The following is a 24,484-nucleotide window of genomic DNA, read 5'->3' as shown; positions in this document are numbered from 1 at the left end:
GTCTAAATATGATAGAGGGATGTTTTGGGGCTTGTGCTATATTTATAGGGCTAGGGTTCCTGTCGCTGGATTAGGATATTAATGCAGTGGCTATTCCGAAAGCAAAGCTGCTGTGGTGTTTCTAAGAAATGAGAAGAGTTTTTCTTTTGGACCACAACTCCCAGAAGACCCCAGGCAGCATGGCCAGAGAGGTATTCTCGGAGTTACTGTTCAGAAAAGTAACCTTCCCTATCCTTCTTAGGACTGACTAAAAACTCTTAAGATTGTGATACAAACAGCACTTTGTTAGCTAGCAGGGATGTAGGTATGTCGTTGGGTCTGAGTCTCAAGTCTCAAGTTCTTGATACCATGCCTCCAGTCCAAGTCTTTAGTCCCAAGTCCCAAGTCCAAGTTCCTATTAAAAGCAAGCTTTTTCCCTCAGAAGAAAGAGAGGGGTGGGTGGGTCCAATCCAAGTCACTGGAAAAAAAACACCTTGAGTTGAGTCACTGGTACGACTTAAGACCAACTTGACAGTGAGTCATACGACTCAAGTCCCTATTCCTGGTACAGTGGGGTCTTGACTTACGAACGGCTCGACATACAAACGTTTCGACTTACGAACCGCGAACGTTTCAACTTAGGAACCGCTCTCATAGGAATATATGGACTCGATTTGCGAACTTAGATTCGAGTTACGAACTCTTTTTTTTCCTTTTTTTAAAAGCTAAGTAATCTTAGGTTAAAAGGAAAAAAGAGAAAATATCCCCATCTAGTGGCAGAAGGCGGAATAGCAGCTTCCCATTAATTTCTATGGACAAAAAGAGCAGATACGGATTAAATGGTTTTCAATGCATTCCTATGGGAAATGCAGATTCGACTTACGAACTTTTTGACCTGAGAATTCCCTTCCAATACTGATTAAGTTCGTAAGTCGAGACCCCACTGTATCTAGAGTGGCACATAAGTATCAAAAAGAAGTCTGTCAGTTCCCAATTTAAGCAACATGTTAACAACATCGGTGCTCACTAATGTTTGGCGCGAGCTCTGGGAGGGGTAAATAAATACAATAAAGGTAGAGAATATACATAGTATGAACATCTGGTCCAGTGCTCTTGCTGTAGCCACTACATGGAGACCGCTTTAAAAATGATCCCCTTGGTTATGCATCATCTGCCTTCATGAAGTGAGCTCCTTGCCCTTCTCTGGAGAGTGGTTTCATAAACTTCACCATGCAGCCTCAGGAAGAAAGAATGCAGATGTAAAATTCTACAGTGGAATGGGAGCAAATAAATTAATTTGCATTCATTTTTCAGGGCAATGGCAGTGTTAAGTCTGTTGCAAAAAAAAGAGAAGAAGAATCAGTGACTCTTGTGGCACCCTAAAACCCACATAAATGTCCACACTTATTTATGCACTGTAGCCGGTCCATAGTAACTAATGCCCTGTATCTGCTTCCTCAGCTGTATGTGCAGCACAAGGCTACGGAACACAAATGTTTTTGGTTAAATGAAGTTTTAATTGTGGTACAGGACTCCCAGTTGACTTTTCTCTACTCTTGTTTCCTCGAAAATAAGACCTAACCTGAAAATAAGCCCTAGTTAAGTGAAACCCTGCCCTCCAACATTGTGCAGCAACCAGAGGAAAATGACATGATCGTAAAATAAAACATCCCCTGAAAAATAAGCCCTAATGCGTTTTTGGATCAAAATTTACCCTGTCTTATTTTCGGGAAAACATGGTATGTGGTGAACACATGATTTTTAGTGACTCAAGGTCAAATTAGAAGTTACAGATAAGACTGTTGTTAGAAGCTGAAATCCATCAGTATTTCAGAGACATGATATGGGTAGAACTTTGTGTCTCATTTATTGTACTTGCAAATGAAGCCTCTGATTACTTCAGAATGATGAATTTCAAAAATTTACAAACTAACAGGGAAACTATGGGAGGTGTGAAAAGCTTATGCTGGAAGAATCAGGCTTCTTCCAGTGTTTAAGTTATTTCTTCTTCTAATGATAGCTTTAATGCAGATTTCAACCCTCAGCCACCTGAGAAAATGGTTTAAAGCAGCTTCCATAAGACAATCATACTGGATGTCAGGTTTTTCTTATATTTTGCAGTTTGGATTTTTGGGGGCGAAAAGTTCCACTCCAGTAAAGGTGCATTTTGATTGTGTAATTCATGCATGCCATCTCTTGTATCCTGTGTGCTTTTAGATGCCCTGTATTTCAAAGAAACTGTGAAGGCCAAAGATAAAGGTATGTGATAACACAGATCACTTATCTCCCTGTTGCTTTCCATTGCAGGATTACATATTTTACCTGGAACCAGAGAGGCTAGAGTCAGGAAAAGGGAAATGTTCGTATGACCCCAAGGTGGACACTGTATCGGCATTAATCAGTGAGTTCCAATAATTAGATTTTTAATTTTAAGTTAAATTAAAAGCAAAAGGTTAATATTTTGCTTTTGTGTCATATCAGCTTCCTCCCCCCAACACAAAAAAGTGAAGAGTCCTGGAGCACTTCAGATCTGTCTAAAGATACCCAAGACATTGCCCCTTCTCCCAGTATTATCAGAACATCACCCTGGGTTTCTTAGAAATAATATGCAAGGGAAAAGCAACTCTATGCCCAGAACAAAAAAATGTTTTAAGGTTTCCTCAAAGAAGTCTGAGTGGCTGGAAATTTGCCACGGGGAGTGAGAAAGGAAAAGTGGGAGGGAAGAAGGATACAGAAATATATGAATGCATGTACTGATTCATATTGTTAATGTTGTAAAACATAAATAAGTAAACAAATAAATTAGGCAAGAAAAGGGGGGGAAGCGGGAGTAGGAAATCCCAGCTTAGTTATTGAGAAATGCCCATGTCCTCTCAGAGATTGATAACTGAGAGAAAGAACTTGCTTCCTGCCAAAATGACACCACTAGTGGGAAAGGAGGGGCACCTTGGCTCATAACTAAGATCTGAAACACTCTATGGCAAAACTCCACTGGTGAAATTTTTGTCACTTCCCTAATGTCCACTGGTTTCCACTTTACCACTCAAACTTGATGCCATTCTGCAGTTGATTCACTTGGTCTGCTCAATGGTGGATTAACAGGTGAATTTAGACTGGCTTCTGCCCACCCGCTACTTCTTTAATTCTGTTATCTTTATCCTTTGATGACCACACACAGAATTTTTTGTGTGTTCTTCCATTTCCCAGTCTTCCTACAGATTGATTCCAAACACGGGCCTTCTCTGAACAACGTTGAGAGTGGGCTCACCATATCATGGAAGCTCCCCTCTTCTCTAGTCCATTGGTAGATGAGGTTCCAGAGGACTTTCTCCTAGAAGGATGGCTGAGGTTACACATGCTCACAGCAGGAAGATAATTAGCAGTGGTATCTTTATCCTGTTGACCCTGGGCCTTCCCCTGGCACAACAGCTGCACCACGCTCCCTCCCAGAGTCAGCTCCAAGACTAGGCAACGTTCTTACTTCCTGCAAATCCCCCAGCCCCTCAGTATGGCCCGACTGCCTCTGATCTTGCCCAGGCATAGGTATCCATTTACATGACAAGCCCAAAACTTCTTAATTAATCTGACAGCAGCTGCAGCCCAGGCCTGGGAAAGGCAAGCGTTGTGCCCCTGTGCCAGTGGGTTCCTGGCTGAGTGTTGCATCTGAGGAACAGCAGTGTTAATTAACTCAGCTTCAATTCTGTCTAAAGCCCTATTAATTCCTCTGTGAGAGGTTCAAAACAGCGGAAGGGAAGTCATTTTTGCATTATCTAGCCACCATCCAAGGACAGCTGGCACAGGTTGAAAGCTTAGCTTCATACTCACTATTAGGTATGAATGCTGTACAAAAAGCTGAAGGGTTCCTAGCTGTAAATCAACATGAGCTTTGAAATATATGAATTTCTTTGTGACAAATAGCAGATTGGACAATATTTGAGTGGACCAGGGAGCTCGAAGGCTGCAGGTCCCTCACACAGCACTCTTTCTGTCTCCCTGTCTTGCATGTATACAGAAATTAAAAGACTCTTCGTGAGCTTATGAATCTCTGTAAATCACAGTGGATTAGATGTTAGATGAAATGTGTGTGATCACATGAAATGCAGAAGAAATGGGTTTTCCAAATACATGACTGTGTGGACAACTGAGTTGCATTCAAACTGTAGTGCTAGAGTGGGATTTTAAGCTTCCCCTTGCACCTGATTTCAATATACGTGGATATATAGCACTCTGTGATGCTCAACATTGTACTTTGAAAGCACTGTTTTCCCATTTTAGGGCTATACCTTTTCACCTTGAGTGGTCTTGGTCTGAATGTGAAATGGTATCTTTCAGAGACGGCAACTCCCAGAATCCCCTGCCAGCAAAACCACAAAGTGTCTGGGGATTCTGGGAAGTTTACCATCCAAGAAGTTTATTTCTCAAAGCTCTGTCCTGCCTACTTATCCCCCGAGAGGGATGCAGGCAGGAGAAAAGAAGACATTTGACTTGCCCTTCCAGGTTCTGCCTTGTCCGTGTCATGCCAAAAGTGCCCCTGAGAATGTTCCCTTGCTTGTGTAGGTGCTGTGGAAGCAGCACCCATCTCCAAAGTGCCCCCAAAGAGGAATGGAAGGAATATACTCTCCTAGGTGCCTCTGCACTTTTCTTCCTGAAAGTGCTCTGAGTAAGACTAATGGCAAGGGTGGGTGGATAAGAGTCCCAGGGAACATGGCTCTCCCGTTTCATTGCCAGCTCATCAGATAATGCTTCAGCATTTGTAATTCTCTCGTTTGTCCTCTTTTCTGATCTCTGGCCTGCCTTGTTCACAGATGAAGAACTCTATGCTGGGGTCTACATTGACTTCATGGGCACTGATGCAGCCATCTTCCGTACCATGGGCAAGCAGACCGCCATGAGGACTGACCAGTACAACTCTCGCTGGCTAAATGGTGAGTGACGAGGAAAGCCCTGCAGAGGTTGACACGTAGAGGACCAAAGGCAGGACTATGTTGATAATGTTTGGTGGTCATCCCACACAGTGAGAAGGACCACTGGATGCATGACTTGGCTTTCTGAGAATTTCACATTTCATTTTTCTTCCTTCTTCTAAAGAAGCAGCAGGGTCTCTCAATGTTAGCTGGTGAGTTGCCTCCTTAGCATACCTTTGGAAGGAGGGAAACCTCTGCTGAGAGATGGAATAAAAAGCATATATTAAAAAGACACAGCACCAAGGAAAGCACTGAGCAACTAACTCCCTCTTGCTTTCGAGGCTGTCCTGTGAAGGGAGACTGCTCCCCTGCGACTTTTTTAGGGCTGGCTTCCTGACAAGTTGGAGTACCTTGCCAATTCATGTGTACAGTCTGGGATTGTTTTCTTTTGCCTGTCCACGTACAGACATTCCAAACAGCCTAGTTGGGATAGTGGAATCTTTATATCTTCTAGTTGCCATTACTCTTCCTTACTGGCCTTCTTTGTTGCTGCCGCCTCCTCTGCTACAGCTCCGCTGCGCCAATTCCATGTTGCATGACTCCTGTGTGCAGTCCTGCGGCAGACCCTTTTCTCCTTTGTCCATGAGGCTCCTTCAATACATCTTGCCCGAAAGGTTGTCCCTTCCATTGCCTATACTCTCTGTCTCACTTTCATGAAATCAGGCACGTTTTCAGCATCGGTTGGTCTACAGTGCTCCGTTTATCATTCTAGGAGGAACACATGGTTCATTGTAGGAAGAGCACAGAATCTGCAAATCCACATATTTTATCTGGGCTCTGCAAATGTGTGATTGAAGATGTGGATGAGGAAGAGCGTTGTGTGTGCTTTTATTCCACGAAGAAGCTTTGAGCACACTAACCTTTGTATAGCCAAATGTTTATTTCAGGATGCTGCTTGCTTTTGGCTAGTTTCTCTCTTCCCCTGCTTCCTTGATTCTGATGGATGTCCCCTTTTGTCAATTCAAATGCATTTTCTTCCTAGCATCATTTCTCTCCACACAGTTGGTGGTCAAGGGCAGGTCTGTATTCTCATAATTTATGGTAACTGATCCCGGGCATTTAATCTGTTCTCTTCCCTGCCCCCTCCCCTTGCATTCACCATGGAATGGGATCCAATGAGGGAAGATCTTGGCCTCCTCTTGGTTGCACCTCCAGCTGCTGGAGAACAGCAAAAACAGCTGAGTAAACTTGAGGTTGGGGATCAGGTTTAGGGGGATGTCGTTTTAGTAACCTGAACATCGCTCCCTGTGTAAGCAAACGCTGGATTATAAGGGGCACCATTTGCCTTCCATGGCAATTCTTTAACAGGGATGACTCTAGTGAAAATGCCAACAACCTCCCCCCCCCACACACAAATTGGGATGCCTCCCACATTTTCATACCAAAGTTTTTGAAGCCAGACAGGTGTACATGCAATGCCATTAATCTTGTAGGAGTGTATTTCAGATCTGGAAATGATTGGTACTAACTGTGAAGATGAGCTTTTTCGCAATAGGCTTCTAAACAGTCAAGTCTCAGTCTTTCTCTCAGAACTGTACAAGTTTCCCTTGGAGTTCTAAAAGGAAAGGCGAGGAGGGTGCTTTGGTTGTTTGTTTGTCCTTGGAGATGAACTAGCACAGGGAGAGGATAGTAAGGCCAGGCTGTGGTGTTTTGTTGCCTGAGGCAAAGAACACGATAGCACACGCACCCACCACAATGAGAGACGTGAACCATGCCAGCGCGTGAATTTCTCTACAGTGCTAGGATAGTATCCTCCATTTCACCAGAGGGCAGTTGGCTAATTTAGTGGGGAAGGAAATGCTCTTCACATAGTTCTGTCTGCCAACAAAGGGAAGTGGCTCAGAAGAATCATCCCATAGGTTGCTACTACTGTCTTCAACATCTTGATCCACTCTCTCTAATGGTAGGGCTGGACCTTGACAATATATACCTGTGGAATATCGCAGATTAATCCTGGGCATATTTACGTGTATGTGAAAATAGCCTTGGAAAGGTGTGCCTCTAGTGCAGAAGAAAGTAAGAGCCGAGCAACATTTCAACGTTGGTGAGAGGGACACAGAAGTATTCATAAATTTTGGAGGGCATTCTTTCAATAGGTTTGAGAAACGATGCTTAGCTGCCTCAAGATGGCATTTACCAACAGCCCTGGTCCACGGGGCTTGTATTGCCATTCACCCTTTTGAAGGCCTGCTCTAGGCAGAAAGAATCCTCAGCTGCATTGTTTCACATTACAAATGAGGTGATACAAAGGATAGAGTTCAGGGTTCCAGCGCAGTAGACTAGGACTTAGTTAATCAATCATTATGCTACGTTTCTTGCAGCAGCCTAGCAGATGGCTGCTTAACTTGCCGAGCATTTTGTCAACCGCTTTTCTGATGGCTAGCATAAAGATTTGCTTCTCTAGCTTTGGCCTGTGATAGAAGACAAGCCATCACTACATTCCACAAAAGAGCTTCAGTGCAGAAAACAGCACTGAATTCAGAAATCTTTCCAAATTGCATTCCAAGTCTGAATCATGACAAGCATGGGGTGTGAAGCACTGGCCGGAGTAATTCAGAATGGCTTTTATTTGGAAAGCAGAACAGAGACAGAATTTCAACTGTTAGTTTATAGAGGTGAAGCTTCTTTTCAAGTTTTTAATTCAGAACATTTACTGGTTCATTGCATCATGGATTCCACTTGGCACCAGCTGATTAACTTCCTTTTCTTTCCATGCCCAATGGAAGGATTATATCATGGGACCCTGGCTTGGGGAATGCCTGAGAGCTGATTTAGGATAGAATTATGCAGAGTTTAAACACAGGAGTAGTTCTTGCTGCTTCATTCCACAGGTCTTTAAGCAAGTCTTCTGGCTTGTCCGACATGAACCAATACTTCAGGTCAGAGCCAGCCACCCTGGTGATTGCTCCTTATATGTAAGAGAGTTCTCATAGGCTGAAGAAACAAATGGGTACTCAACGCCTGGTGGCTTCATGAGCCTGGCAGCTGTGTGGCCCTGAAAATGATTCATTTTGGATTCATTTTGATTTGCTAGTTTTAGATGTGATTGATTTTCATTCTTACAGAGTTGCCCCCACACACACACACACACATGCGCACATATTGGCTGAAATCATGTTGCTCAGTATAGGAAGATGCACTAGAGAAGGCCCATTTGAGTCAATCGAACTCATGGAAGAGTTAAGTCTCCAAATCCCCACAGATTCAATGAACTACTTTAGTGCAATTTGCTACACAGAGCAATAGGAGTTCAGCCTTTGTATGTTGTTGTTTTTAAAGCCACCTTGAAGATCACCTTGTTAGCTGGCAGACTGGGCTTAGATAGATAGGAAATGTGCTTTTTCGGCCTTCATTTCCCAGAATCCCCTTTTTGCAGTTCTGGGAATAGCAGGCAAGAAACAAATGTTTAACATCTCTGGTTGGCAGACCACTGTAAGAGCAAATTCTGCCAATTTGTAATTGTGAGGGCGTTTTCCTTCACTCATTGATCCTCCTCACCCAGGCTGTTCAGAGGAGGAATTGCAGTGGAGTCTGGTGAAGAAGAAGTGTGCTCACATGATGAAATTGTTTCCCACTTATGCCCAAGTTAGATTGTAGCATGAATTTGCAGTTACATTAGCAATTCATTTTACCAGCCAGCGGGATAACTGCGGTTCAATTCCCACTCTCCAGGAGGCTTCTGGTTATTTTTTGTTGCAGTGGTGTTTCAATATACAGTGGTGCCTCGCATAACGGGCGCCCTGTTTAATGACGAATCCGCATAGCAACGATGTTTTTGCGATCACATAACGATGTTTCCTATGGGGGGAAATCACTTTGTGATGATCGGTAAGCTGTTTTGCTTACCGATTTTTGCATAGTGATGTTTTTCTCCCAGCTGATCGGTGGTTCCAAAACGGCCACCAGGTAAAACAGGGACGGATTCCTCACTTACCGGGCAGCTAAAATGGCCGCCGTATGGACGATTTTCGCTTAAAAGGTAAGTTTTAAGCCCATAGGAACACATTGAAGGGGTTTCAATGCATTCCTATGAGCTTTTTAATTTCACATAGCGATGAATCCATATAGCGACGATTTTTGCTGCACGGATTATCGTCGCTATGCGGGGCACCACTATATTCCTTAGCAGTACAGCATGTGTGTACAATCTTACTGATACTTTTTTGAAGAAAATTCACTGGGGAAGCCAGATGCCATTACTGCCATGCGACTGCCCTTCTCTATACAGTGGTGCCTCGCTTAGTGACGTTAATCCGTTCCAGGAAAAATGTTGCTAAGTGATTTAATCGCTAGGCAATTTTAAAAAGCCCATAGAAACGCATTAAAACGTGTTTAATGTGTTTCTATGGGCTTAAAACTGACCTTATGCGAAGATCCTCCATAGGGGAGGCCATTTTCGGTGCCTCTAAAGCGAGGCAAAACAGCGGGTGGCCATTTTGTTTTTCCAGCTGCCATTTTGGAACCTCCAATCAGCTGTGCAAAAAGGGTTGCTTCCCCGCAATCATTGCAAAGCGATTTTCCCCCATAGGGGCCATCGCTAAGCGATCGCTCTGGTGATGGCCAAAACCCCATCACTAAGCAATTTCATCGCTCAATGGAGCGATCGCTAAGCGAGGCACCACTGTATTTTTTAATTTTTTCCCTCGGCCTGAGTATCACTATATTGATAAACTTCTGTCAACTGCTTTAAAGGCATTGGTAGGTGTTGTATCACTCCACCTGCTGTCTGGCAAGTGACACAGCCCTGGGTAGGGGTGCCAGGTGACATATTGATGCATTATTTAAACAAACAAACAAACATATACACAAACACACACACACACACACACACACACACACACACACACACACATATATATGTCGCAGTGCTGCATAAAACAAGATAGAAAATAAATCGGTGCCACAGTGTAGGTGTTCATAACAATTCAAATAGAAGAAAATGGATCGGTAACATTAAAACCAGACCAGGGTTGCCTGCGTGAGGAGGAAGCCAGAGACCATCGGCCGGCCACAGCCACTGGGTGAGAGGCAGTGGACTGTGGTTGGGCCTGTGCTGGATGCCAGCCCTCTTTTCCAGAAGAGCTGCTCGGCCCCCTTTGTGTCTGCAGGACCAGGTCCTGCTGCTCCAGGCTGCCTCATTCCCTTTGAACACCAGCCACCTGGCCTAGGGAGAGAGAGAGCTCTTAGCCAGAGCTGCTTTTGGGACCTGACCAGACCAGCGTGCCTGCGTGAGGAGGAAGCCAGGGACCATCGGCCGGCCACAGCCACTGGGTGAGAGGCAGTGGACTGTGGTTGGGCCCCTGCTGGATGCCAGCCCTCTTTTCCAGAAGAGCTGCTCGGCCCCCTCTGTGTCTGCAGGACCAGGTCCTGCTGCTCCAGGCTGCCTCATGAGCCACATGACTTGGTGGGGGGGGAGAGAAGGGGCTTTAGAAATGTTTTATTTTATATATGTTTTAAATGTTTTTAAAATTGTTTTTAATTGCCATCAATTAAGAAGAGACCCACAGTGGATCTAACGGAACAGGAAGGGGGGAGGGCGTTGGAGGGGGCAGTCATTGAGGTGGTGCTGGGTAGGGGAAGGAATGGCGGTGGGGGTAGAACATGCCCGCGTAGGAGAAGAGAGGTTAGATATCTTACATCTATCCCCTCTTCTAGTCCTACTCCCAACCAGATGGTATCAGGTGACCATATCAGCAAACCCTCAAGCCACACGGTGCTGTTGATGAACGCCAGGTCAGTACAAAATAAAACTGCCCTCATCCATGATGTAATTCTGGATGAGGGGGCTGACCTGGCGTGCATTACTGAGACCTGGGTGGGAGAGGAGGGTGGTGTTCCCCTCTCCCAGCTGTGTCCGCCTGGGTACTCGGTCCAGCACCAAGGTCGCTCGGAGGGTCGGGGAGGGGGAGTTGCTATAGTCTGTAGGAGTTCTATCTCCTTGACCAGGCTTCCTATCCCTTTGAGAGGAGGTCTCGAGGGCCTGTATTGTGTGTTGGGCTCACGAGACAGGTTAGGGATTCTGTTGGTGTACCACCCACCCTGCTGCATACCAACAGTCTCCCTGCCTGAGCTGACAGAGGTAGTCTCGGACCTGGTGTTGAGGACTCCCAGGCAGTTGGTGCTGGGGGACCTCAACATTCACGCCGAGGCTCCCTTGACTGGGGCGGCTCAGGACTTCATGGCCACCATGACAACCATGGGGCTGTCTCAATGTGTCATCAGCCCGACACATGAGAAGGGCCATACCTTGGACCTGGTTTTCTCAACAGGACTGGAAGATGGTGGTTTGGATGTGGGGGGGGGTTGGTTGTGACCCCATTGTCATGGTCAGACCACTTCCTGGTCAAGTTTAGTCTATTAGCTTCTTCTTCCCTCTGCAAGGGTGGGGGATCTATTAAGATGATCCGCCCTCGGAGACTAATGGATCCAGATGGATTCCTGAATGCTCAGGGGGATTATCCGTCTGATATGGTCAGCGCTCCTGTCGAAGCTCAGGTCACCCTATGGAATAAGGAGATGACCCGGGCTGTTGACATGATTGCGCCTAAGCGCCCTCTCCCTGCTCGCCGAGCCCAGACAGCCCCTTGGTATACTTCTGAACTGCGAGCGATGAAGCGAGAGGGGAGACGGCTGGAGCGCAGGTGGAGGAAATCCCGCTGGGAGTCCGACCGAACACGACTTAGAGCCCATTATCGGGCCTATTTCGTGGCAATATGGCTGGCGAAACGGCAATATTTCTCCAGCCGTATTGCTTCCTCAGAATGTCGCCCAGCCGAGCTGTTTCGGGTGGTCCAGGATCTTCTTCAACCGGGAAATCCGGTGGAGGTCCTGGACTGCTCATCAGCTCGCTGTGATGAGTTTGCCATCCATTTTGAGGAAAAAATCGCTCAGATTCGCAGTGGGTTGGACTCCACAGTTACTGCAGAATCAGAGGATGTGTCCAGCGCACCGTGCTTTGGTCAGGTATTAATGGATGAGTTTCAATTGTTGAGACCTGAGGATGTGGACAGGGTGCTTGGATCTGTCCGTTCTACCACAACTCCGCTCGACCCTTGCCCATCCTGGCTAATTAGAAGATCAGCCAGGGGGGTTCGCACCTGGGTCCAGGAGGCCGTGAACGCCTCTTTGAGAGAGGGAGTGGTCCCTACCACCTTGAAAGAGGCAGTAATTCGACCACTCCTTAAAAAGCCAAACCTGGACCCAAGGCTGGTGGCTAACTACCGACCAGTAGCGAACCTCCCTTATTTGGGCAAAGTGTTGGAGCGGGTTGTGGCTGGGCAACTCCAGGCGCTGCTGGATGAAACGGATTTTCTGGATCCATTTCAATTGGGTTTCAGGCCGGGTTTTGGTACAGAGACTGCCTTGGTCGCCCTGTATGATGACCTTTGCCGGGAGAGAGACAGGGGGAGTGTGGCCCTGTTGATACTCCTGGACCTCTCAGCGGCTTTCGACACCATCGACCATGGTGTCCTTCTGGATAGGCTGGCTGGGTTGGGAGTTGGGGGCACTGTTTTACGGTGGTTCCACTCCTTCCTGGCTGACCGTGTCCAGAGGGTGGTGCTGGGGGACAGTTGCTCTGCCCCATGGCATTCATGTCATGGGGTTCCTCAGGGCTCGATACTGTCCCCCATGCTGTTTAACATCTACATGAAACCGCTGGGAGAGGTCATCAGGAGGTTTGGGCTGAGGAGTCAGCAATATGCTGACGACACTCAGCTCTACCTCTCGTTTTCCACCAATCCAGGTGAGGCGGTTTCTGTGCTGAACTCGTGTCTGGACCTGATAATGGACTGGATGAGGGTTAATAAATTGAAACTCAATCCAGACAAGATGGAAGTGCTGTTAGTGGGTGCTTCGCCGGACAGGCTGGAGGGCCATCTCCCTGCCCTGAATGGGCTTACACTCCCCCTAAGGGACAGGATCCGCAGCTTGGGGGTGCTCCTGGACCCCAGTCTAACACTGGAAGCCCAGGTGGATTCGGTGGCCAGGGGCGCCTTCCTCCAGCTGCGGAAACTATACCAGCTACGCCCCTACCTGGACGAGTGGAGTCTCATGACAGTTACACATGCACTGGTAACATCCCGTATAGATTACTGCAATGCGCTTTACGTGGGGCTGCGTTTGAAGACGGTCCGGCGACTGCAACTGGTTCAGAATCGAGCGGCGCGGCTGGTGAGTGGTGTGGCCGCCAGGGAACATATCAAGCCGATTCTGTACATGTTACATTGGCTACCAGTTGCTGCCCGGGCCCAATTCAAAGTGCTTGTTTTGACATATAAAGCCCTAAACGACTTGGGCCCTGGATACCTGAAGGACCGCCTCCTTCCATATGAGCCTACCCGGCAGTTAAGATCTAGCCAGGGGGCCCTTTTGAAAGAGCCATCCCTCAAGGAGGTAAGAGGGATGGCTTGCAGACAAAGGGCCTTTTCGGCAGCTGCCCCCAGACTATGGAATGCCCTCCCGACTGAGATTCGTCTGGCACCGACACTGATGACATTTCGGCGCCAGGCAAAACCTTCCTGTTCCAGAAGGCTTTTAACTGAAATAATATTAACTGTGGGTCTGATGGCAATTTTATATATATATTAATTGTATTTTAATTGTACATATCTTTATTGTATTTTAAATGCTGTAAGCCACCCAGAGACCTTTGGGTAGTGTGGGTGGCATATAAATTTAAAAAAAAAAAACATTGGCATGCATATCCGGATATATATACCACGTGACTGCAATGCATTACAACAAAGACATGGGAAGCATCTTTAAAAGTAGGGACCATTTCCCTAGGGTGACTGTGGCCTCAGAGAGGTGGAACCAAGCCTGTGTGTATATCAAGGTCTCACCTTGGTTCATTTTACAGTCAAAGATTTATCCTTGAATAAGAGAAACATGTCTGAGGCAACACTGTGGAAGACTTGAGTCAAATTGCTACGGTTAAATAAACACCACATTTCATAGTAATGTGTTAGGAGAAAATGCCCAATGATAAACTCTTAAACTGATTTCCTCACCCAGCAGTATGTTTTTTTTTCTTTCCAGTGAAGGATTAAAGTAAATTGAGATCTTCACCAGTACAGGTGGGAGAGAATTCTGAGACGTGATGGGGATGGAGCAGGATCTCCTCCATAAGCCAGTAAAGTCACATGGACAGCCCGACACCTCTAGACAGCCCTGCATGTCCCAAGAGCTGGAAGGAGACTCTTCTCCGGCTCAGCCTGCCCCTCTTTACAGGGCTCTTCCTTCTCTCCTCTTTGCAGACCCAGCCTTCGTCCATGCGCAGCTCATTCCAGACAGCGCCGAGAGGAATGATGACAAGCTCTACTTCTTCTTCCGTGAGAAGTCCACCGATTCCCCACAGAGCCCTGTTGTTTACTCTCGTATTGGCCGCATTTGCCTGGTATGAGCTGAAGATGGGGTTTCTTCACCTGTTTATTTCACTTACATTGTTTCTGTCCAGATCTCTCCCCCAAAGAGACTCAAGAGGGGATTCTTCTCTGTCACCTGCCTGCTCATCTTCACCGCTACCTCCTCAGCTGCTGTGAAAGGCTGGAGCTTTTGGGGTTCTGAGCTATGAACCCCCTCTGCTACTGCAGCTACCACTGCCCATGCTGTGTCTTGCTCTTTGGGGCCCACAGCCATGGGCCTGAAGCAACCCGGCCCTTCCATGCAATTAGCACTCTTGTCCTGCTCTCCTGAGGCCCCTTTTCAAGAATGGGCTTCTAAGAAGCTCCAGACTCTTCAGAATACGACACCTCAGTCCTATCCCTCTCTAATGAGAAGCAAGTCCCACTGATTTCTGTATAATCAGGATGCAGGCGATAGTAATGTGGTCTGTGTGACACTGGCTGCAAGTTCATTTTCTGCTGTTTTGCTTTGCTTTAGAATGATGATGGGGGCCACTGCTGCTTGGTGAATAAATGGAGCACGTTTCTGAAAGCGCGACTCATTTGTTCTGTGCCAGGGCCGGATGGGATCGAAACGCACTTTGATGAACTCCGTAAGTACACTAAGGGGAGGGGTTGTGGTGTGCGCAGGGTGAATGGGAACAGGAAATATGAAAGGCCATACCTCTACCTAACATTTTCATCTGAAATAAATCTTTTTTTAAGAAAGTAGCATAACAGTACACTAATGAAGGAAAGGAGAAGAAACTCACAAATTGATGTCTAAGGCTCAAACAGAACCTCAGCTCAAATGAAGTACTGAAAATTCTGTCTCCTTTTTGGTCCATTCATGGTTAAAGTCTGCAACCAGAAGCGTGCTGAGATTTGACAGAATAAGGGATACAGTGTATGCAGTGGAAATAGCCATTATTGATTTCTTGGTCATTGCAATGGGAAATTTGCAGTATCTGTGGATTGAGGGGGAGGAGGGGGGTTCACTCCCCACCCCAAGGATGCATAGGATTTTATGGCTTGAAAAAACTTCAGGAATTATCCAGTACAGCCTTGTAAGTATCTGCCACATTGCAAATATTTCTGGCAGATTTCCCCTTGCCACATAAAAGTACAGTCTGTGATTTACAGTGTGCCTGAATCAGAGAGCAAGGGCAGATCCTGGAATTCACAAAGCCACATGCCTCAGGGATGTGGTGCAAGTTCATAGAACTTTGATACTGTATAGTTATGTAGTTAAGATTATATATTAAGATTAATTCAGGTTAAAATACTGTTAGCCACTTTGGACTCTCCTTTGTATAGGTGGTGGATAAGCATATATAACTTTTAAACAAGAAATGTCCATGTTGGATATAATAACAGAAACTGCTGAGTGAAAAGTAAACATTTGTGTTTTATAACATAGTTATGTAGTTAAGATTATATATTAGACAGTGTATTATGGTAATCACTTTGAACTAGAAAGGTTTTTGCTGAATTTAATACTAGACGTTTTGATCTGAAACTTCCACACAAAGTGGAGATTATAATATGGTTTAAAGATTTTAGTAGGGTAATACGGTTATGTAGTCAAGACTATGTATTAGATATGATTGTATGGAAAACACCTCCCTGCGTGTATGCTTGGTGTGTCTTGTACAGTATGTTTGTCTGTGATATAATAAAACATTTTTTAAAAAAAGAATGGAAGGACAGAGGTGGAAGATGGATGAAAGAGAGTAAAGAATAAGAACACCAATGATTTGGGAGATCTTTTTTTTAAAATGTGGTCTTGCTGAGTAGCATCTTTTTGTTAAAATGCTCTAAAAGTAAGTCACATTCCACTGTGTGTGTGTGTGTGTGTTTTGTTGTTGTTGTTGAACAATTGCAGAAGGAATTCCTGTCTTGCTAGATAATTGCAAAGCTTAACCCAAATTAAATGTTCACTCCTTTTGGAAGAGTAGTTGAGTCCCATCACAGTCTCTTTCACCATACTGTCATAGATGAGGGCGGGGGGGCGGGAAACCAGAATAAAACAAGCCAGAGGTTAGAGTCTAGGGTGGTGAATTTCAGGCTGCCTAGACTGTGAGGAGCAGAACCTTATTCACAGAGAGAATCTGAATAACCTGTTCATGTGGGGCTGGAGAAGATGAAAGAGTCCCCTCCTCACGAGGCAGACCTACCATTGTGACTTCTAGTGCCTTCACTGCCCTTGGTGGCCTGCTGCTCATTCAGGGGAAATCAGCACTCTCCTCTCCCCTACACTTGAGAGGAGTCCACATAAACGTTCTGCAGGATGCCTTGACCTCCCAATCTCTCTTCATGATGGTTTCAGCGCAGACCCTCACTGTAGCCAATACTCCTTCATACCCACCACTCATGATCGTACTCACTGCTTCCAACTGCAAGAACTGAGTAAAAGCCACACCCATAGGACACTCCTGCGCCCGTCTCATTCAGAAACGGCACCCTGATTCCAAGTGAGAGAAAACTCACCTGAGCACAGCTCTCTGGTAGGATGCAAAAGGCATGTCGCTTTAGGCAATGCAACCGCCCTGAAGTGATCCCTTTGATCGTCACAAGATAGCTTTTTGCTTGGTTCCTATGGTTCCACTGTGCCCCCACCTCCCACACAGGCCGAGCGCTTCTAACTCTCTCCTTTCTCTTCAAGAGGATGTCTTCATCCAGCAAACCCAGGATGGAAAGAACCCCATCATTTATGCTGTTTTTGCTGCCTCTGGGTGAGTGTGGTCTGGGAACAGGATATCAAGCCTTTTCTTCTGGGCTCGTAGGCATCCATGCAGAAGCTCAGCTTGAGATGGCAGAGCCCCAGTTTTAACACAACAGCTGAAATTATATGAGGAGCAGACAGTGTTCAGTCTGTTAGTGATCTGTGGCGACATGGTCCATTCCTAGCCAAGGAAAGAGCATGATCTCCAAAGGGGTCATCCTGGTATCTTCTGGCAAGGCTGGAACTGATCCCAGGAGTAGCATCTGCTTGCCAAGCTTAGGGTTTTCTCATAAATGTAGCCATTGCAGTTGTAGTTGGTGACTCGATCCTCTGGGGAAGAAGGCAGGTGGAGCCCCACACACACACTCCCAACAATTCATACACTCAGGATCTGTTTACACCCCTGCAGGGTCAAGAGGGCATCGGGTCTTTTGTTAAACCAGCAACAGCAGCAGCTAAGTGCCATTTTCCCTAGTGCTTGGAATGACTAATCCTGGAATGTTGTATCAGAAGGATTCTGGCCTCCCTCTAAAGCAGCTGCTTGGAGGTGGTCCCAGAGCACCAAAGTTACACTGTCTTAGGTGACCCCCTTCCCTCACTGCCTTGCTCGTCTGGCACTTTGTGGCAGGCAAGGGATCTCTGCTTCTCAAAGATCCCTGTTGTTACACAAGTTACCAAAGGCTTAAGGGCAGTTCAAAGGCTTGCCAATAGCAGAGGTGACTGCCCTGCCTTTAACACTGTGATGGGCAAGAGGGCAGGAACATCAAGGAGGAGACTGCACATGAGATGCGGGCAAGAACATTATGGCCACCTTTTATATATGGGGAGGGGGTTGCAGTGAGAGTCTCCGTAGAGACTAACCCAGGGTTTCCTGTGCTGTATTTATACAGGTCTGTATTTAAGGGCTCCGCTGTGTGTGTCTACTCCATGGCTGACATCCGCATGGTCTTCAATGGACCTTTTGCACACAAGGAAGGTCCCAATTACCAGTGGATGCCTTACACGGGCAAAATGCCTTATCCTCGGCCAGGCACAGTAAGTACGGGTGAAAGTGTGGAGGAATTAATCTTCTCCCAAGGCCTCAGCCTGACGGCATGCTCTCCCTGTGCTGGTCTAAATATATTTATTCTGAGCTCAGTGGGTCTTGTATATGAACGCCTGTCCTTCACGGTGTGTATGCACACTACAAATGCTGGAAAGATGTGTGAAGGAGTCTGCCTGTACAATGGAGTATGAACGGTGTCCTCATCTGCAGTGTGGACTTCCTTTGTGGTGTAAGCATTTGCGTCAAGCCATAGCCCAGCAGCAGAGCAAAGTGAAAGCACACTGATAGAAAGTAGGGTGTTTGCTATGACTAGCTTGGGGTCAGGAACATGCCGTCCTCTAGTTTCTTCAACTACAGGCCCCATTGGCCTCAACCAGCATGGTCAGTGGTCCAAGATGATGGGAGAAGCAGCCACACGATATTTGGAGGCTCCAGCCCCCCAACTATGCTCTGACTAAAGGATCGTAAAGTGAAAGGTCCCTTGGCAGAACAGCTGCCTGATGGAGCCAGCATCAAAGTCACATAGAATGCAACAGCTACAGAACCTAGTTGTATTCTGGATTCTTTAACAAATCCCAGCTGGTTTTAAACCTCCCTGTTCCTCCTCAGGGGAATTTGTCTGCACTCAAGTTTTGTTCTTTTAAAAAGATGGGGTCGGGACTCTGCTGTTACAGTAATTGGCCTTGGTCCAAATAAAGCAGCTCTATATGATCCGTTTCCTACGAATTTGTGTGATGGTTGCAATTTAAGTAATTCAGGCCAAAAGTATATATAGTGGACAGATCTGGAGAGAGAGTGGACATAGTTACATAGCACAGGAATATGGTAAGTTGCTCTATACTGAGTCAGGTCATGGACCCATCTGACTTCTATTGTCAACACTGGTTGCCAGATGCTTCCTGGGTTTCTGGACAGTTTTCCCAGTCAAAGGATTGGCTAAGATGCTAAGAACTGAACCCAGTGCCTTCTGTGTGGAAAGTGTGCGGTCTACCACTGAGCTTGGCTCATTGCTCTATGGCTGTGCTTTTCCTGAAGGAGTGCCAGTCCTTGGCATCTCTAGTTGAAGGGATTTCAGGTATCAAGACTAGCAAAGGCACCTTTGTTGTAAGAAGTGGAGAGTGCGGTCAAGACAGGTAGAGACCTGGGCTTCGAAAGCTACATTTGAGAGAAATTTTATTAACTCATTGCTTTCCTGTGTGCAGCTCATTAGCATGACTCATCTTTTACACAGCTGCCTTAGTCTTGTGTTACTAATTATTATTATAAAAATAATTCTTCAGAAAAATGACCTTATAAAGCCAATATTTTACAAGTAATGAATAGTTATTGTTTGCTAAAGTCCATTGTCGATGTTTTGCTACCTCTTAAAAAGAGAAAGGTTAATATTTCTATCCACAAATCAATGCCACAGGTGACGTTTTTCTTATCATGCATTACTGCTTAGCTCTAGTAAATACAGCAGCTAGAGTTCACTGGTGTGCTCCTTTCTCGTTCTTGTCCCTTCCACAACTGCCTTGGCTATAAACAGATATTCTCAAACGTGGCTTCATTTCATCTCACAGATTTCTTCTTCTGTCGCTTTCTCTTAGCCATGTGGTTATAGGTAACAGACTGCCTCTTTTCTGCCTCCCAAGTTTATAATTCACTTCCTTTTTACCAAAGGTAGCCTGGAGTATATGATTCCAGGCATCAGCTTCCTTGTATTCTACCATGCCTGGGGCTAAGCCAGAAGAGGGGGACTGTTAGCAGTCTGGATGTTGCCACACTACAGTGCCCAGCATCCCTGACCATTGGTCAGGCTGGGTGGAGCTGATGGGAGTTGGAGTCCTAGCTACAGCCAGAAAACCACTGGCTTCTCACCCTTGGACTAGGAAATCCTGTGATCTTAATTAATATGATCTTACTTAGCACTTTGTCTTCTGCACAGCAGTGTTCATAGGTGGGAAATTTTGGGCTGCTCTTCCTGTGGAACATATGGCCCTACACTAGCCCACCTGCTTTCTTCCTCATGTCCCTCCCTGTGTTCACGCCTCCTGCTCTGATTCTTTCTCAGTCTGTCTCCCTTTGCTTTGCCTTCCAGCCTCCCTTACTATCCATCCCCTTGGCTACAATGCAGCCAACAGCTTTTCGGCCCTACTCGCAGCTTGACATTTGGCCACAGCGTGGGAAGCTGATTAGTATTTCCTCTCTAGGTTGGTGGTCCCATTTGCTGGCATTTCTCCTTTGTTGGCAAAATACCTCAAAATAAGGAGAACTCATTGCTTCATTTTATTGGCCTGGAGAACCTGGCTCTCCCAGCCCTTTTGTTCAGGCGCCAAAGAGCCAGATATGGATGTACTGTGGAGAGGCTTCAAAAATGGAAAGAATGGATGACATTTTTTTTTGGCTCTTATAGCATATCAGTTATGTCAGATGGCATCCTGAGACATTTGTGAGAATCTAAAAACGCCAACATTTCATTCTGTTTCCATATGTCTGACGAATTGGATGTGCCCACAAAAACTTACATTAAAATATAATAGTTAGTCTTTAAAATGCCACATGTTGTTGTCTTGTTTTGTTTCTTTGGAATTCACCAACCTAGGAGTAGTATCCTTATCAGCAGAAATAACAAACTTTCAAAACTGGTCCTCTTTCCCAAAAAGAGCCAAGGAATACTGCATTCTGCTGGTTGTAAAGAATTGGAGGCATCTTGCATAAGACATTAGCAGCTTTGATATCTCTTAAAGATACACTCTGAATGGTCAGCAGCTTTGATTTCACCCAGGAATGGATTCTAAGCCCACTAAATAAGCCGAGAATGTTGTAAGCCTCCCGTTCCTCCCGCACTGAATGGCAACCCATTTCTTTCCTGATGTCCCTCAGCAGCTGATCCGTGTGCCCTCTGCTGAGGGATGTAAAGGGAGAATACCACTGTGACAATGGCAGAGAACGCTGGAGATCAGGGACGCTGCTAGGGAGTGGAAGAGAACCTATGAAACCTGGATTGAGGCAACAGGCAGCCAGTGACATATTCTTGAAACATGTTTGCTCTGAGGGACGGCAGGGAACCTTTTTCAGCCCAGACTCCAAATTCCACTTCAGAGGGGCCCGTTAGAGGCTCCTGCACATTCCAGGGGTAGATGGGGGCCAAAGGGGAAAGTGCCAATTCCTAGATGATCAAGTTATGCATCCACCAGCTGGTTGGTTGTGCCATATTTCACACCTTTTTCCCTTGGGATTCTAGTGCCCAGGAGGGACATTCACACCCTCGATGAAATCAACCAAGGACTACCCTGACGAGGTCATCAACTTCATGCGCACTCACCCCATGATGTACAACGGCGTGTACCCCATCCACCGCCAGCCGCTCGTGGTGAGGACCAACGTCAACTACAAGTTTACAACTATTGCCGTGGACCAGGTGGACGCAGCTGACGGGCGCTATGAGGTGCTTTTCCTGGGCACAGGTACCCACTGATGTGCACCGAAGAGAATACGCAAGCACTCTCCCTCCCACTCACCACCCACCACCACTCCCCAGCATGGCAGACATGAGCACATCAAGCTGGCTCACCCATCTGGGACGGGGTGACCAGGGCTAGTTCACTTCATTTTCTTCCTGTTGCTTGCCATCACCATCACCCCACCCTAGCCCATACCTCTGGTATGATTCGGAAGAGTGCTCACTGGAAGAGAGTGGCAGCAAGAGCAGACCCCTCAGCCTCCGCTCCTCCTTCCACACTTCCTGTTTCAGCAGTTCGGGAGCCCAGCTGGAATTTCCTTTCGGCCCTACGTCTTTCTAGAGGGGGCACAGGAACTCCGGCTGAGGTCCACTGGTTCTTAACGTCACACTAAAGAATTCCTTTCAGTGAGCATCGCCATGTAGTATCGATCCTTATTTTCCTTTGGACTGGTGCTTTCCTTCCAGATACAAGTTCTAGAAGTCTGGCAACGATGGTCTCTTAGGACAGAAACAGATGCTACAGAGAATGTGTCATTAGAAAAGCTGAAGTTGCTGAGTGCATGCACAGCCAGGGGCTTTTCTTGCCTCACAGAATCTGCAGATCAGCTTGCTTTGTTTTGTAATTGGCCTTCAGAACTTAAGCAGAGAAGTCCCTTGAAGTCTTGATTTCTCACACACCATAAATCTGCATGATTCATATCTCTCCACCCCTGAGGTGCTTTCAGTTCTAACCATGAGCAGTCTGTAACATATGTTTCTGCCCTCGGTTTTCAGTGAATGGGAACTTTCCTATTACTTCAACCATCTTGTGATGGTAAGAATGTGGGGATTCCTTTACATTTGTGTGAGGCCTCCTTGTCCAGCTGCCTGTTTGCAAACATGGCCAGCCAGAGCTTCTAGCCTTTCCTTTATCTGTGCTAGGGAAGGCAGCCTGGTGTCCTCTAAATGTATTAAGATATAAATCCCATTTTAGATACAATGGTGCCTCGCTTTATGATTGCCCCACATTACGAAGAATCCGCATTATGATGATGTTTTTGCGATCGCAATTGCGATCGCAAAACGACAGTCTAAATGGGGGAATTTCGCTTTGCGATGATCGGTTCCCTGCTTCGGGAACCGATTCTTCGCAAAACAACATTTTTTAAACAGCTGATCGGCGGGTAAATAAAATGGCTCCCCGCTGTGTTTAGGGACAGATTCCTCACTATATAGGCAGCCAAAATGGCCGCCATGTGGAGGATCTTCGCTGGATGGTGAGTTTTAAGCCCATTGGAACGCATTGAAAGGTTTTCAATCCGTTTCAATTGGCTTTTTATTTTCGCTTTACGATGTTTTCACTTAATGGCGATTTTCCTGGAACGGATTGTCGCCATTGAGCGAGGCACCACTGTAATAATAATCTGCATAGCGGGAAGGGACCCTACGGATCATCAAATCCAGCCCCTGTCAGGAAGGCCCAGTGAGGAATTGAATTCCCAGCCTCTGGCTCTGCAGTCAGAGACCTAAACCACTGAGCTACCCATCAATCACAGGCAGCTTGGTAATGATCAGACATTATGGAAGTCATAGCCCAAAATGCATGGAAGGCACCAAATGGACTCTTTCTGAGTTAGCATACAATTTAAAAACAAATGAACAGACACTTTTTATCTAGTGAAATCAGGTTTTTGCTCCCAGCTTTGTGACCAACTGGAGTTCTCCCAGCTTGAAATAAGGCATTTCTGCTGGAAACACAAGTCCTCTTCTTCTCATCTGCAAACTGCTTCCCTTGAAGTTGAACAGCAGAACAAGTGGCGTAAATGCAGAGGCATATTGATGAGAGGCAGGAAGGCACGACGGGAGAAAAGGAACAGTGGCAGGGGCACTTGTCTAGCGGACTAGTGGTGGCAGCAACCACTGGCATTTGGTCCAGCCAGCTGTAGGTGAATGCCTTGTTTCCCAGCAGGTCAAGGGGGCACCGCCAGCCCTCGGAGCAGGTGGCCAGGAATACTAACGAGCCAGAATGTTCTCATTAGCTGGCAAAGGCTCTGTCTCTGCACAGCTGTTCTCGGGGCTACCCCACAGCTGTGCATAGTCCCGCCGCCAGCTGACAGAGCCCAGAGGGGCTCCTCTTTCTTTCTGACCAGAGGGGTAACGAATCTCTAGCTCTTGGTTGCTTCCTGTTGTAGAGAGAAGCAGAAAAAGCTGACTAATCCCAGGCATTTGGCCCACCTCATGGAAGGAAGGAATTAGGGCATTGTTCAGAGAGCAAACAGGGCAGGGGAAATGGCTTGGTGGCTTTCTTGGCAATACATGCCTGTTTTCAGTTTCTTCTCCAGCCGTATGAACTGGTAATGAACAAAGCTGCCAAGTTCACTCAGGGAAAGAAGCCAGGCGTGTGAAGTTTTTGAGCAGGGCTGACCGTTAGAAAAGAGTTGGAAGAAGGATACATAGGTTACCACCCTACCTGTCATATTTGTGAGCACATGCACTAATTCCGTGACTGCATTTGAATGAACGTAAATTGTGCATGAAAAAAAACAACAGAGCATCTTCTGAAAATAAGCCCTAATGAGTTTTTTGGAGCAAAAATTAATATAAGACTCTGTCTTATTTTTGGGGAAACAGGGTGTACACACACACACACACACACACACACACACACACACACACACACACACACACACACACACACACACACACACACACACACACACACACACACACCCCACACAAATAATAATAATAAATGTCTTATTATGGTCATTGACCAGAAAACACACACAAAATAAACATTCCTTTTTAGAGCAGAGGTTCTGAACATTTCACATTTTCAGTCAAACTGGGTATAACCAGGATGCAAATTTTAAAAGCCTTTTTCCACAAAAAATACATCTATGTTTTTACACATGCTCCAGTATTACATTTTTTATTTCATTTATGGTAAGTTGTAGATTTATT

General features: G+C 46.2%; 2 protein-coding genes across 8 annotated transcripts in view; both read left to right on the top strand.

The window, feature by feature from the left end:
* Window positions 1–24,484, top strand: part of GNAT1 (G protein subunit alpha transducin 1) — a 116,793-nt gene that overhangs the window by 40,047 nt on the left and 52,262 nt on the right. The window lies entirely within an intron of this gene.
* Window positions 1–24,484, top strand: part of SEMA3F (semaphorin 3F) — a 158,449-nt gene that overhangs the window by 120,436 nt on the left and 13,529 nt on the right. For all 7 annotated transcript variants that reach the window (XM_072989850.2, XM_072989851.2, XM_020789295.3 and 4 more), the window contains 7 exons: window positions 2,287–2,380; window positions 4,785–4,904; window positions 14,201–14,340; window positions 14,826–14,940; window positions 16,992–17,061; window positions 17,942–18,086; window positions 21,323–21,545. In XM_072989850.2, coding sequence (XP_072845951.1) covers window positions 2,287–2,380; window positions 4,785–4,904; window positions 14,201–14,340; window positions 14,826–14,940; window positions 16,992–17,061; window positions 17,942–18,086; window positions 21,323–21,545 — 907 coding nt within the window. The remainder of the gene's footprint in view (window positions 1–2,286; window positions 2,381–4,784; window positions 4,905–14,200; window positions 14,341–14,825; window positions 14,941–16,991; window positions 17,062–17,941; window positions 18,087–21,322; window positions 21,546–24,484) is intronic.

The sequence above is a fragment of the Pogona vitticeps genome, chromosome 2 (genome assembly GCF_051106095.1).
Source record: "Pogona vitticeps strain Pit_001003342236 chromosome 2, PviZW2.1, whole genome shotgun sequence".
Classification (NCBI taxonomy): domain Eukaryota; kingdom Metazoa; phylum Chordata; class Lepidosauria; order Squamata; family Agamidae; genus Pogona; species Pogona vitticeps.
This window is presented reverse-complemented; position numbering and strand designations above follow the sequence as displayed.